General features: G+C 41.2%; 2 protein-coding genes across 3 annotated transcripts; both read right to left on the bottom strand.

Moving 5' to 3' along the window:
- Positions 1 to 1,488: 1,488 nt before the first annotated feature.
- LOC127770560 (ent-kaur-16-ene synthase, chloroplastic) lies at positions 1,489 to 6,043 on the bottom strand. Of its 2 annotated transcripts, none has more exons than XM_052296323.1 (14): positions 5,668 to 6,043; positions 5,425 to 5,483; positions 5,030 to 5,315; positions 4,740 to 4,920; positions 4,215 to 4,432; positions 4,008 to 4,128; positions 3,843 to 3,940; positions 3,506 to 3,720; positions 3,314 to 3,426; positions 3,139 to 3,234; positions 2,835 to 3,050; positions 2,586 to 2,724; positions 2,249 to 2,494; positions 1,489 to 1,976 (listed from the first exon to the last, which is right to left on the bottom strand). In XM_052296323.1, exons 1-14 carry the CDS (start codon positions 5,780 to 5,782, stop codon positions 1,641 to 1,643), a joined length of 2,439 nt encoding a protein of 812 aa, XP_052152283.1. In that variant the 5' UTR covers positions 5,783 to 6,043; the 3' UTR covers positions 1,489 to 1,640. The 2 variants fall into 2 exon arrangements, with proteins under 2 accessions (XP_052152283.1, XP_052152284.1); XM_052296324.1 differs by having other exon boundaries at positions 4,740 to 4,914.
- Positions 6,044 to 8,301: 2,258 nt separating this feature from the next.
- On the bottom strand, positions 8,302 to 14,441 carry LOC127770559 (ent-kaurene synthase-like 3). The gene is made up of 14 exons (XM_052296322.1): positions 14,283 to 14,441; positions 13,962 to 14,020; positions 13,543 to 13,870; positions 12,846 to 13,026; positions 11,242 to 11,459; positions 11,020 to 11,131; positions 10,836 to 10,933; positions 10,470 to 10,687; positions 10,255 to 10,367; positions 10,085 to 10,180; positions 9,783 to 9,998; positions 9,548 to 9,686; positions 9,158 to 9,403; positions 8,302 to 8,801 (listed from the first exon to the last, which is right to left on the bottom strand). Exons 1-14 carry the CDS (start codon positions 14,413 to 14,415, stop codon positions 8,457 to 8,459), a joined length of 2,502 nt encoding a protein of 833 aa, XP_052152282.1. The 5' UTR covers positions 14,416 to 14,441; the 3' UTR covers positions 8,302 to 8,456.
- Positions 14,442 to 14,680: the final 239 nt, after the last annotated feature.

Raw genomic sequence — 14,680 nt, 5'->3', positions numbered from 1 at the left:
AATGTATGTTGTTCTGAGAGTTATGTCCGTTGTCTCTAGTTGACCGTTACAAGAGGACATCTCATTATGTTCTTTTTTTTCCCCTCAAATCTGATCAACTTTTTTACTCATTTTGTTACAAGCACTAAAGTTTAATCCCTAGATCCAAACACCACCTAACACTTGCACTTAATTAGCTTGTTGCACATCAAAGTGCCTTTTTTTCCTTTCCTAATAATAATATAATAAGTACTATATTCTTCCCACTAAGGGAATGCATTCATATGTTACTTTTATATGGAGTATTTTCCAAAACACATCAAGTCTTATCCACGTCGGTGAGATTCAGTCCATTGTGCATGAGGACTACTCGTTTATAGCGTGATCATATATACTAAACTACTAAAAATAGCATGTCACTCATCAGGCGCACATAAGACGTCGTTTGTTCAGCATTCGCGCTGCCATTTCGTTTTATTTATTACAAAAAGGGACATAGTGGAGTAGACAAGGATGTTTTGTTTCAGCTCACTTCAGTTTTTCTTCTTTTAACTAATGCTATAGTGATATATCCGTGCGTTGGGATATAAAGAAACATAGATGAATGAATTTATTGGGTTTAGTTTAACGTGGGTATACCTATTGGGTAAGGTGGTTTTTCAAGACTGTGTTTTTTTTTTTGTGTGGGATAGTACGATGGTGGTGGACTTCGCATTTCAATAGAGAAATATATACTCCCTCCATACTCATAAAGGAAGTCGTTTAGTACAATGTTTAAGTCAAACCTTAGGAATATAAATCATGAATAACTCTCAAGTTGTTGAGTTTGAAAATATAAAAATTATATGAATAGATTTGTCTTGAAAAATACTTTCATAAAAATATACATATATCACTTTTCAATAAATATTTTTATAGAAAAAAGAAGTCAAAGTTGTGTTTTGAAGACCGTGTCGTTATCATAAACGACTTCCTTTACGACTACGGAGGGAGTACTCGGTTTTGCATGTGCCAATGCATTATAAAACTATAGTCTATAGGTTGCAATAAGGCTGTCTACAGTCTAGAGTCCAAACTACTGCCAAATTAATGTACTTTTAAAAAAAAAACAATGAAAAAAGTCATGCCAACCATCACATACATCATTATCTCGTGCAAGATTGGTATTAGCACGTAGATGGGGCTGAATGTAGCAAGCAATCTTTTCAATTGTAAAATACCGTAGAAGAAAATTTGTGAAATAGCATGCACGCCACGTGATCACAAAATTATCAGAAAGAGTAATTTTATTTTTTTAAAAAAAATGTATTTGACGGTAGTTAAGAATTATTGGATGAGACATTTCCTAGTACTACAAATCTAAACAGACTGTCTATCCAAATTTTTAGTACTAGAAAATATCCATCCGATCTTAGATTTTTATATTCTGGGACAAAAGGAGTGTATAATTTGGTGCTTCTGATTATGTCAGGTACCAATATATACCAACATTTGCATTAAAAAAATTGGTAAGAGTGTAAAATTTATTATACTTAAAGCACACAGCAGCTATAATCGTGGGTACTAGGATTTAAACCCTTATCGTAAAGAAAAAGAAAAGAAATATCAACCTGTATAAAGCTCGTTGCTGATATCCCTGATAAAACAGAACGGAGAAGCACTCAATTGCCCGACAAAATAGAGCCATATGGATCACTCACTTTGAGTTTAAGTGGCTCCTTGACGACTGCATTCACTGCACTAACCATTTCCTTCGGCGAGCTAAACCCATCAGTCCGAGAGTAGAACATGTGAACAATCTTGCACATCTTCCAGAACAGCTGCTTGCATGGCCTAGGAACAGCACCCTGTTCTCCAAGGACCAATCTTAACAAGTTCCTCCTGGAAGTGTCTATGGATTTCTGGGCTTTCATTTTAGCCTCGTCTATGGAGATAGAACCACCACTGTGATGAACAAGCAGTGAGACACTGTTCAGCTTTCCCTCCAGGCTCTCCCTCTGCAGCAATAGAGAAATTATTTGTTAGAATAAGTTTGCAAGCTTTGGGTAGTTGGGTCGAACTGTAGCCACGTCCTAATCCTTCAACAGAAAAATAAAAGTGTTCATAATTAGTATCACATTTATACAGATTAGTCAACAAATTTGTGGGCAGAGAATGAGATAGCTGCAATCATATAACATCAAGTAAAACCGAAAATTTTATTTACATGCTAAATCTTGTAGAAATATGAGAATACAAGGAGGTTTGTCACAGAAAGGGATCCAGGTACCTCAAAGCCTTGGCTGTCATTCAGGAGACGCCCACAAGTGCTCATCAGTCTAAATAATTCATTGTACTCATGATCCCTGACGACATCCTCTTGGAGCTTCGGTCCTACGAAATACAGAGTCGGGAGCACAATAGGTCCCAGTGCAAATGAGACACCAGCATTTGCCATATATTCTTCCATTGTCGGCACATATTTTGTCCTCTGCCATTCAGCTTCGGTCATCATAGACCTCATCAGACATAACCACTGCAGATGAGTTTGAGCTTATCACTAAACACTATGCAACAGAGCAATATGCACCACAGAATCAATAGATCAACCATGAGATGGGACTCACTATTTCTGTTAGGTGTTTTGTAACATCACGGCCTTGTAATGCAGAAGCCTTTGCTCCAAGCTGGTTCACTGTAGTATAAATAGCAGAAAAAACTATTCTTACTTGTTCTGAGTAGAACTCCTCTTGATGTCCATCCCACCTAGACAGCCATTTGCAAATCAGAGAAGATGAATTAGCTGTGCATAACCAGCGCCACTTACAAAAGACCAGACAAATAGATCGAATAGAATGAATTAGGATTGTACGTACTTCTCAACTAAAGCAATGAGGTTTTCTAGTTCTTCTTTTGATCCCCCAAGATCAAAGAAGTCATCAACAACAGTTGTCAGTACACCATTTTTAGCCCATGCAATGCGGGCTTCAGACAATTCACGGGGGAATATGGTAGCAGCAGCAGAAAGGTAGCAATATGTCAACTTCTGGCGTGCAAATGGCAGCTGATCGAGCTTTTCATCTTTCACCCAACTGTCGCAAACAAAATTTTGCAATTTATCCAAGGTAGTACAATAAAGGAGCATAACATGACAGATTGACAGCAGGCTGGATTACCTACCACTCAAGATAATTAAGTTCATCCTGGTATATAGATTGAGAACTACTGAAATCTTCAACAGCCAAAGCTAGAATATCTTGATTGGCATGAGGAAGCCTGAGTAAGCAACATAGTGGAATTGGTGCCTAACATATATATTACTCAGATTGGCAGACCTTTTCAATGAAAACCTTACAAGTATTCCATCTTTAACATCTGGGAATCCTTTGCATCAAAACGTTCAATGTTCCTCTTGTGATCTAGACGGTCCAGTGTGGTGTAGAAGGGAAACTTAAGAGCATACTTCATCTGAAATCACAAAAGGCATATACTTAAACACAAAATGAACTTCCGAATGAAATGGAAATTCAAAACTTCATGCAAGCACCTCTTCAAAGATTGGAGCTTTTTTCACCCCATTAGAGCACACACTTTCCATCAATAAGCTACCTGACCAAGAGCCTATGCTATCTAAGATTGATTCATTTTCTGATATACTGACTTTTGAAGCCTTGTATAATTCGAGTAGAGATTTCTTATCATTTAAATATCCTTGAAGTGATTCACGGAAACTGGAAGCTTCAGCAACAGGAGATAACTCGACTGCACCGCATTTAAATTAGCATGTTAAATAAAAAATAATTCAGCATGTTAAATGAAAACCAAAGGTAGAATATAGTTCGAAACCAACAAAAAAAATATTCCTTTCAAGCCTTAGAACACACCTGAGGAAACATGATACCCATTCATCCTTAACAGGCGAAAAGCCATTGCACATGTTGTTATGTCCAGCATAATTTCCTCATCTCTTTCTAACCATGAACTGCAAACTAGCTAAAATTAAGTTTGAACTATTAAAGATAGATAAAATACTTACTCAAAGTCATTACACGTATGTTGTGTCTAGGATGCTCTTTATCTCACTGACAAAATACTGAGAAATTCCCATCTTTTCAAGTGCATCCACCCATGAAAGCTGACAATATATGTTTAGTGGATACACTGTTGGTACTGCAATGAACCAAATGTATTACTATGTATTTAGGAGCAGTCTACACTGTAGAGAGTTCTTGACAAGAAAATGCGTGCAGACTCACCTGCACTGCCAAATTTACTAACCAGACAATTTAAGTACTGGAGGGCTTTATCGTTATAGTGGTTGACTAATGTGGCAGCAGTTGTGGAAGGACAGTTGAAAAATGATCCATTCTTCCTCTGGAACATCATAATCTCATCCCACTCCAACAGGTTTCCTAATCCTTCTGTGACATAAGCCATATATGCCTTTCTTCCATAAGAATGGTCTCCAGCCTCTCTGCATTTAATCATATCAGATTTTCAGTGCGTTACTCATAGGCACTATTAAAACCGAGATTGATCATTTCCTCCAAATATAGGATCTTGGAAAAAAAGAGAGGAGAAGGTCATTATATTCCTTCCTTCAAAAAGAATGCAGGGGGAACTAGGGAATAAAACTAAGCTGACAGTTATTTTTAGAACGCCTGATGGTAAAACTTCATCCACACAATCAACCCTTGCATACTAACTTTACATACTCGTAACAACAGTAATACAAATACTAATGACATACAATATCCATGTTCGTGTTAGAATTAACAGACCTTTCCAGTTCTATCTCCCGGAGGTGAAGAAGTCTATCAACATCCGTCTGTCTGACAGGGAATTCTAAATCCATCCCCATGGCAAGGCTAAGCATACCAGGAAAAGTGATGTTGAAACCAACAGGAGCAGCAATCTGCTCATCCATGGCAATGGAGAAATTCCTTCCAATAAAATCTAGTCCTGACAGTACCATTTTCATAGCGTTAAGACATTCCAAGCCTTAAATGTGTAGATACATACAGAGTCAATTAAAACAAACATCGACAGGTAAATGCACAGTCGTTTGTACCTCTCCTGATGTGCTCCTGCCCAACATTCCATCTCTTGAGTGCAAGAACACACGCCAACGTAGACGACAGAACATCTCTTGTGACCGCCAGGCCGAATCCTCTTGTACCCCAAGATCCATCATCCTGCTGGTTTTGTAATATCCACTCCACGCATTGTGGGAAACACGGATGCTGACGGGAACCCCGCAGTGGCACCATGGCCACCCACGCCGTGTCGTACGAAGACGTAGATAACTCCAATGTCTGGAGCTGGTCCCTTGTCCTTGCCTGGAGCTCCTTCCTGTGCTGCATTCCATCACAATAATTAACTCAATCAGGGACACAGAGCATCAGGTTTCAGATATAATAATAATAATAATCAGCACACTGTCACATTGGTTCATACTATTACTACCATGTCTTGCAGGCTTGATGCATTTCCCCCTCCTACTCCCAATCTCTTCTCAATATATACTGATTGGTAAAGAAAAGAATGTCAGTGAGAGAGATCGATAAGATATAAAAATACAATAAACAGTAAACACATTTCTCTGTAGAATTGAACAGTGTCGACCATGGCTGCAATTTCAGATATCCCTTTGATAACAAAAAAAGACACGAGGCACCAAGAACACGCGAGTAATCGAGCATACTGTACCTCTGGTGACCCCACGACGAGGCGCCATCACGCGGGGTGGAGCTCCGTGGAACTGCCCGCCGGGGCAGCGACAGCAGCAGGAGGAGGAGGAACTCGGCAGCAGCAGCATCATCATCGGCAGGAGGAGGAGGAGGAGATGACACGGCACAACGAGGCGAAAAAGCCACCGCAGATTCCCCCAGCTTCCGCTTGCTATTGGCGGGCAAAACGGCGAGCGATAGGAAACGCACCTTTTTCGCGGCCGCCCGCCGACGGTGGAGGCCGGAGGGGGGAGGGGGGGTCTAGGACGACCGCGGCGGCGCAGGGCCGGAGAGGGGCGGCGCGCCGGCGAGGGCGAGGGCGAGGGCGAGGGGAGTGCGTGTGTGGGGCTCCGAGGTGTGGCCTTCGTGTCGCGCGCACGTGAGGGGAAAAAAAGAAGAAGAAAGGGTGTACTTTTTCCGAATCTCAAAGCACTTTTGGACGGACGGGCGGGTGGGGTGGCGCGAGCGGCGATGTGGATGGAACATTCGACGGTGTCGGTTGCTGGAGATCCTCCCCTCCCGGTGTTTGTCCTGCTACTGCGGAGTAATAATATAATAATAATATAAGACTTCCTATGTTTCATAAAAAAAAAATATAGTATTGAATGTCTATATATACTGTAGTACTATGAATCTATGCATACATCTGTTCAGATTTGTTGTATTAGAATGTGTCACATCTAATCCTAGATTTGTTTCTTTTGGAATGGAGGGAGTAAGATGGAGCATAGCAGACTTCCTCGAGCCGGCAGCGATGGTCATCCGTCCGTGAAATCGGTGGCTTGGCGCCCTCCTTGGGCAAACCAGGATTTTTAAAATATAGAAATATGAACAACACGATCATGTTTAGCACGGCTTCAGATCCCAGATCTACGATAGATTTGAACTTTCTATGTTAAACTATAGTGTTTTAAGAATGTACTGTAAATTTTATCTAAAACATGAACAAAATGATTCATCCAAATATTTATCAACATAATCGTGAACTCACATTCATGGATTTGTAGAACTAGGAAAACTCAGTTCCAAGAAATCTTGGATCCAAAGATATACCAAATAGGACCTATATATGATTGAATATGTTAGTTTAGTTCTTCGTGTGTACTCGTAAGGGTTAACAGGATCGGGTGTGTGTTAATAATGATGAGTGTGCACATGTATACAGGCATCCGCATTTGAGTATGTATCATGTTTCGTAAAAAAAAATGCCCTAGTACTCCAAATCTTTTAGATTGAGAAAATACAGAAAAAAAACTACATGAATGGCAATTCGTATGGAGCACAAAAAAATACAAGAAATCAAGAAAAGAAGAGATAGACACGGTAGATTTTTTTTTTCAAAAGGTTGGACCTCATGTTAAAATTCATATTCATTAGATATAAAATTCATATTGAACGGCATGGGGACGTAAACGCATTGTGCAAATCGTGAGGATGGACGTGATCAAACCATAAAGTGGGAAGTGCTTGCGCTTTTTGTTCTGCATGTTTCACTTTGCACAATAATAGAAGAAAAAAAAACCCAAAATAGCATGACTACACTATAAATCCTATCGTGTTCCTTTTGTTCTTCATATTGATTATGCACGTTCTAATGGGTTTGTCTAGGGAAACCTAATAATTGGTATTAAAGCGAGGTTCAAGGCTTGGACTTGATATCCTGCACTAGAGAGCGTATTCATGGCTTGTGTGCACACGCAGTTTCCATGCCGATGGTCTTTGTCACCACCAGGTGCACTCCTAGAGGCTGTGGCGGCCGTGCCTCGGGCAACAACAAGAGTGACCGCAGGCTGGTCATACACCGAGTGGTCAAGGAGGTTGGAGCCTCAACCAATTACCCGCTACTAAAGAAGTTGAACTACAACAATTGGTTTGTTGATGAAGATTAAGCTGCAAAGCGTCGCTGCCTATGGGTTCTATCAAGTAGGGTGGTGTTAAGCTCCATAATGATAGGATAGTGTTGGACGTTCTGCAGCGCTGTCCCACCCTGAGATGATCTCGATGTTGGCGACCCTGGTGTTGGCGTTGAGATCATCTTTGGTGGGACGACGCTGTAGATGGCGTCCAACGCCATCATATCTCGTGGAGCTCGATGCGGCCCAACTCGATGATACCCTACATGCAACACGCTTTGTAGCTTAATCTTCATCAACAAAGACATTATTGTAGTCCGACTTCGCTAGTAACAGATAATTGGAGAGCCTCTCGCCTACTTGACCACGTGGTGTATAACTAGCCCATCTGCCTATGGGCACTCTAGCTGTTATCCGAGGGGCGGCTGCCGGAGCCTCTAGGAGAACGCCCGATCGGTGACGAGGACCGCTAGCATGGCGAGTATGTGTACCCATGAGGCATTAACACGCTCTCAAGTACATGTTATTGAGTCCAAGCCTTGAATCCCACTTTGGTACCATTTGTCAGGTTTCCCTGGACAAATGATCGGTGAGAACCTGAGCTAGAACACGGACACTCAAGATAGAAAGCGTTTCCCCGGTTTGATCACTCACGCCGCGGTTTGATCCGCTTCCATCCCCACGATCCTCACGCTGCGGGCACTAGGCGTCCAAACAGAATTAACTAACTAATGACTACATGCGTACGGAGACTTAAAATATTTCCGTTATCTCATAAAAGAAAGAGCAGGAGATACACTTGATAGTGCAGTAGAAAGGGGTATGTGGTTTCAACCCCGAGGTCCTGTGTTCAATCTCCAACACGTTCACAGTTTCTTCATCCACGATCACATCTCTAGTTCAATTTCCTCACGAGTCACGAAGCAGGAATGATATATATGGGTTCTTGGCTTGCGACGACGGCGGCGAGATCGAGTGGGTCGCGGATCACCGCGTCCACGGCGGCGGACTTCGCCGTCGGCGAGCTGAAGCCGTCGCCGCGGGAGTAGAAGAAATAGCAGACCTTGCACATCTTCCAGAACAGCTCCTTGCACGGCCCGGGGACGGCGCTGCCTCTCCTGAGCACCAGCCCCAGCAGCTCTCTCCTGCATCTCTCGATCGGCTTCATGATCTCTCTTCTAGCCTCTTCGATGGACACTGAACCGCCGCTCTGAATGACAAGCAGCGACACGCTGTTCACCTTCCCCTCGCCATCCTCCCTCTGCATCAGCAGCAGCAGCAAAAAAACAAGAAAAAAATGTGAGGTCAATTAGTAAGCTTTAGGCCATGTTTCGAGGAGCTTGAGATTCAGACAACCAGCTAATGATTAACCGGTCGGTGAGAATCTGAAAAGGCTGGGTTTCTTAACTTTTAGCTTTTAGTTATATAACTACAGATTTACAGATTGAATCTCAGTGAAAATTTGGACCGTTTGGAAGAGCTGGAGATTCTGAAAGAAACTGCTGTATGTAGAAGCTTCCAAACAGGTCCTAAATACTGGATCATAATCGCAGGCAAATGGCTGGTTATGTCGTTAATCTTCTTGAATTGGGGGTTATGGCAGATGAATGTATGTACCTCGTATGTCTGGACATCATTCAGGAGACGACCACATGTGCTCATCAGTCTGAACAACTCGTTGTACTCTGAATCTCTGACGACAGATTCAGGGATCTTTGGTCCGACAAGATACAATGCTGGGAGCACAATTGGGCCCAATGCAAATGTCATGGCCGCATTTTCCATGTACTCCTCTGATCTAGGCACGTAGTTGCTGATCCGCCATTCTACCTCGGTCATCATGGACCTAAGCAAATCTAGCCACTGCAGAAGAAAATTGAATTGCTCTAACACTCAAAACTGAAATTTTCTTTTCAGCAAAGGAGTTGCTGTTTGGTGATAGTTTACCTTGTCATAAATACTAGAAACTGAAAATTTTGGCAAAAGAAATTGCAGATAAAAACTTACTATTTCTATTAGGTGTTTGGTCACATCACGGCCTTGTACAGCAGAAGCCTTTGCTCCAAGCTGATTAACTGAATTGTAGATAGCAAAAAATACAATCTCTACTTGTTCAGAGTAGAACTCTTTGTGATGTTCATCCCACCTGTGACAACCATTGGCGAATGGGCAAAAATTAAATTAAGACTAAGAAAATGGTATTTAAAAAGTAGGCTAAAATCATGGATGCAAAGGATTGTACATCTCTACTAGTGAAATGAGGTTTTCCAATTCTTCTCTTGATCCTCCAACGTCAAAGAAATCGTCGACGACAGTTGTAAGCACCCCGTTTATAGCCCACCAAATGCGAGCATCAGACATTTCTGGATCAAAAACCGTTCCAGCAGCAGAGAGATAGAAATAAGCAGATTTCTGCCGTGCAAACTTCAGCTCATGAAGTCTGTTCTCTTTCACCCAACTGTTGCATCAAAATTTGAAATTTGCAGAAATAAGCTGAATGTTACTGGTTTGTACATGAAAAGAGAGCATAACTGTCAGATTTACCTGTCTATACGCTCAAGTTCATCCTGGTAAATAAATTGAGTAGTACTGAAATTTCTGGCACCCAAAGCTACAAGATCTTGAGCGGTTTGACACGGCCTGTTTCAGCAATACATTTGAGAATGTTGTACTAAAGTACACTAGATTACCTTTTTGTGAAACAGAAAGCTTACAGGTATGTTGTTTTGAGCATATGATAGCTCATCGCGGCAAAATGTTCGATGTTCCTTTTATGGACTAGACGATCCAATGTTGCGTAGAACGGACAGTCAAGAGCATGTTCCACCTTCAAATACAAAATCATGGTATCAAAAACATGTGAGAAGAACTTAGCTCTTGTAGACACAATCACACAATATCAAAGGAGTATTTATGTTCTTGAAACCACCTCTTCAAATATTGATGAAGTTCTTTGCAACGCACCAGAGCTAAGCTGTTCCTTCAGTAACCGACCTGACCAAGAGCCTATTCTATCTAGAATAAACTCATTATCTGCAACACGGACTTCTGAAGCCTTGTATAGTTCTAGTAATGTTCTTGTGTCGCTCAAATATCCTTGATGTGAACTATGGAAATCAGAAACTTCAGCAATATGACACAGGTCATCTGCACCAAAATTTTCATATGGATCATGTCAACTAGAGTAAAATAATAATAATTAAAATATAGTAAAAAAATGTGTCAAAACGATTGAAGATAACCTAAGAATTAAACACGGTTAACGAGGAAAAAAAATCCAGAATTAGAAAAATACCAGAAGAAACATCATATCCATTCATCCGAAGAATACGAAATGCCATTGCACATGTTTTGATGTCCAGCATAACTTCCTCATCTCTCTGTAACCAACAACTGTAAACTGGCTGTTGTCAATTACATGAGCTAAGAAAAAAAAAAACAGACAACTGATCCTTGCTCAAGGTTACTTGGGTTGGTACCTGTATGTCATTTCCAGTATACTCTTGATCTCACCATCAAAATGCCGAGATATTCCCATATTTTCAAGCGCATCAACCATGGAAAGTTGGCGATGTATATTTTTCGGATACACTGCACTCGGTTTCAAACATAAATGAAAAAAAAATGGCATTAGTTACTAATAGTATGCACTTTAGGAAGAAATTCTTGGCAACTTGGAATGGAGAAGTGTTAAAACCAACCTGCAGTGCCAAATTTGTTCAGAAGCAAATTTAAGTATCGATGAGCTTTAGCATCATAATTATGGACTAACACCGCAGCTGTTATGGAAAGGGAGTTGAACAATGATCCGTTCTTCCTCTGGAAATTCATAACTTCATTCCAGTCTTGGGCATTCCCTAATCCTTCTGACACATATGCCATATATGTGTTTCTCCCACGATAGTTCTCCTCATATTCTCTTTAAATCAAAATAGGAATTTCAGTCAGTTACTTAGAGATGCTATTAAAAATTTCGAAGTTTGGGATTTCTAGACTAGTTTGGTGAAATAAGGTAGCCCATTTTACTAACAATTATGGTTATGAAAGAGGAGTATTTACGAGAGGAAGACTACTGTATTTAGTTTAGATCATGAGGATAAAAATTGCCAATCTCATTCAGGAAAAAGAAAGAAATGCCAAAATAAAACACAAATTGTTGTGGCGTTTATTTCTCGGAGATGAAGTATCCCGTGGATATCGTTTTGTCAGATATAAGAAATTCCAAACCCATCATAGTCACAAATAGACAATAATGGTAATATGGCCCACTTCCCTAAATATTAGAGAGATGCTCCGGTGCAATATACTTAAAGTATTCTACTCCGAGTAGAATTAATCTAGACCGTTTATTTTAAAGGGCAGGTAAGTAATCTCCTAATATCGTGACGAGAGTGGTGGCCGTGACGTTCTGTGTGACTCTGACGGCGCGCCATGGCGCGACGGCCATGGCGGCGTTCCAGATCTGCGCCCAGGTCTGGCTCACCACGTCGCTCCTTGCCGACAGCCTTGCCGTCGCCGGCCAGGTGAGCTAGCTAGCTAGCTACCTACCTACCTAACTTAGCCTACATTCCAATGATATATGCATGGCTGCTTAATTAACTTTGCTTAAATTGATCAATCAACCTCAGGCCTTGCTTGCCAGCGCGTTTGCAAAGAAGGATCACTACAAGGTGGTGGTGACCACCGCCCGCGTGCTGCAGCTCGCCGTCGTCCTCGGTGTCGGGTTGACGGCCTTCCTCGCCACCGGCATGTGGTTCGGCGCCGACGTTTTCACCAGCGACGCCGCCGTCATCAGGACCATCCACAAAGGCGTTCCGGTACGATGGTCATCATAAGCAAGAACAGATTAATCTTCAGAGATTAGTAAACATTTTTCTCATGAACATATCTGACGATTGTCTCCAAATCGATCAGTTCGTCGCTGGCACGCAGACGATAAACACGCTGGCCTTCGTCTTCGACAGCGAATGGAGGGGAATGGCGTCGATTAGGATAGGATAGGGAGAGGGTGAACAGTTAGATAATGACAGATTACAATAATACCCCTACGCGAATTATTATCTCTGGACAAATATAGCCCTCCATATTTCTACTCCAATAAAATCTGGTGGGAGTAGAACTAGATCTCAACCCTACGATTAAATACGATCAACGGCACGGATTAATTTCTACTCCAAGTAGAAAGCACTGGAGCGAGACTCTAAATATTATGATTACTGAAAAAGGAAACAGCCTACAACAAGAAAAGTGCTACAATATGTGCACCAAAATCCAAAATGACAAAATAAAATATAATTTTGTGGACCTTTTCAATTCCGTTTCCTGGAGATGAAGTACTCTTTCGACGTCGGTTTGTCCAATAGGAACCTCCAAACCCATCTCAATTACAGAGCTAAGCATACCAGGAAAAGTAATTTTGAATCCAATAGGAGCAGCCAGCTGCTCATCAATAGCAATGGAGAAATTCCTTCCAATAAAATGCAGTCCTGTTATCATCACCACCTTTTGTCAAACATTTCCAAAACTTGATCATAAAAACCAAATTAAGATACTCCCTCCGTCCTAAAATATAAGCATTTTTGGACTTCGACACAGTCTTCGAGATACTACTTTACTAACAATATCTATAAAAATAAAATGTTTTAAATAAAAAGAGTTACATATTATGATATTTTGATTAATGATAAATTTAATAACATCAATTTTACATGATTGATCTTTTTTTGCTATTAATGGTCAAAGTTAAAAATAGTTAACTTGGCACTATGCTAAAAACGCTTATATTTTGGAATGGAGGGAGTACTAAACAAAAGAACTTGCAGGTAAAAATGCACAACTTTATCTTAAAAAAAGGTACACGCATAAAAAGAATTGTCACTCACAGTCGTTCAATCTACAAACTTTGTAGTAGTCGGCTGTAGCTTCTTTGAAGTAAATACCAAGATGATTTCCATTATCTTAAAAAAAAGATATATAAAAAATTGCATATATATGGTTGTTACCTCTCCTGATGTGCTCCCAGCCGATAGTCCATCTCTTGAGTGCAAGAACACAAGCCAGTGTGGACAAGAGAGCATCCTTGGTGATTGAGTCCAGCTGGTTGAGGTCCCAAGAACCATTGCTCTGCTGGTTCTGTAGTATCCACTCAACGCATTGTGGGAAGCATGGGAGCTGAGATGATGATCCGGGCAGAGGCACCATGGCCACCCATGCCGTGTTGTAGGGAGACGGCAACATCTCGAATTTGTGAAGCTGCTGCTGCTTCTTCTTCTTCCTCATTGCATCCTCTCTTGCTTTCCTCTGGTGCATGACGACGTTCACTAATTCTAACTGAAACATGAGCCTGATCTTGTCAGATTCTGAGTTTCAGACATAACAGGGGAAAAAAAGAAGATCAAAAGATCACCAGGGAAACTCATACCATGTTGTTTGGCAAGCTTGCTGCATTTCCTCCTGCCTCCAAACTCTTCTCAGCGTATGCTGTTGGTAGAAAGAAAAAAAAAAAGAGGAATTATAATAAGAACAAGATAGGTGTCATCGTTCACCAATAAGTGAAACGAGTTGCTATACGGCTGAAGGATTATGTACGGATTATTTGTGGCACTCTTCCATAAGTACGATTTTTTTTCAGAAACTTTCTACATCAGCATTACTTAAATATAACTTGTTTTAAGCTACTACATCTTTTAACAACTTTGTAATATGTTAGACTGAATTTATCTCTGTAAACAATCATCTGTACCTGTAGCGACGGCATGCTGCGGGGCTCTGACCAACTGGGTCGCCGGTGACATTCTGTGGGAGGACTTGCCGCCGGAGAAGCAGCAAGCATCGGGTGGGAGAGATATCTGCACGGCCCTGGCTTCCAACGCCATGGATGATGATAATGGCCTCGTTAGTGATTCAGCCGAAGCTGTGTGTGATGGACAAAGGTGGTGATGCCGTTTATTTATAGAAGCATGCAATGCAACCAAGCAACAGAGGAAAGCCTAGGATTCGACAAGTTTCCTGTTGTTGGCATGGGACACATGTACAGGAGAAAAACCTCTGTTTTCGTACAGTACGGGGTTGTCTACAAGATTTGGGGGCTACTAGAAGAATGTCCATTTCACATACTTTTTTTAGATGCTAGGAGATGTC

This window comes from Oryza glaberrima, chromosome 4 (assembly GCF_000147395.1).
Source record: "Oryza glaberrima chromosome 4, OglaRS2, whole genome shotgun sequence".
Taxonomy (NCBI): Eukaryota; Viridiplantae; Streptophyta; class Magnoliopsida; order Poales; family Poaceae; genus Oryza; species Oryza glaberrima.
Note: the sequence above shows the minus strand (reverse complement) of the source record. Positions and strands in the feature narration are given on the sequence as shown.

Bases quoted from the DNA above. Each gene is read 5' to 3' on its own strand.
- LOC127770560 (XM_052296323.1), bottom strand. From the start codon at position 5,782: ATGATGATGCTGCTGCTGCCGAGTTCCTCCTCCTCCTGCTGCTGTCGC. The intron at 2,495-2,585 runs GTGAGTCCCATC...ACTCATCTGCAG, and splicing joins CAAAACACCTAACAGAAATA to TGGTTATGTCTGATGAGGTC. The intron at 1,977-2,248 runs GTACCTGGATCC...CTATTGCTGCAG, and splicing joins ATGACAGCCAAGGCTTTGAG to AGGGAGAGCCTGGAGGGAAA.
- LOC127770559 (XM_052296322.1), bottom strand. From the start codon at position 14,415: ATGGCGTTGGAAGCCAGGGCCGTGCAGATATCTCTCCCACCCGATGCT. The intron at 10,688-10,835 runs GTATTTTTCTAA...ATTTTGGTGCAG, and splicing joins TGGATATGATGTTTCTTCTG to ATGACCTGTGTCATATTGCT. The intron at 8,802-9,157 runs GTACATACATTC...CTGCTGATGCAG, and splicing joins ATGATGTCCAGACATACGAG to AGGGAGGATGGCGAGGGGAA.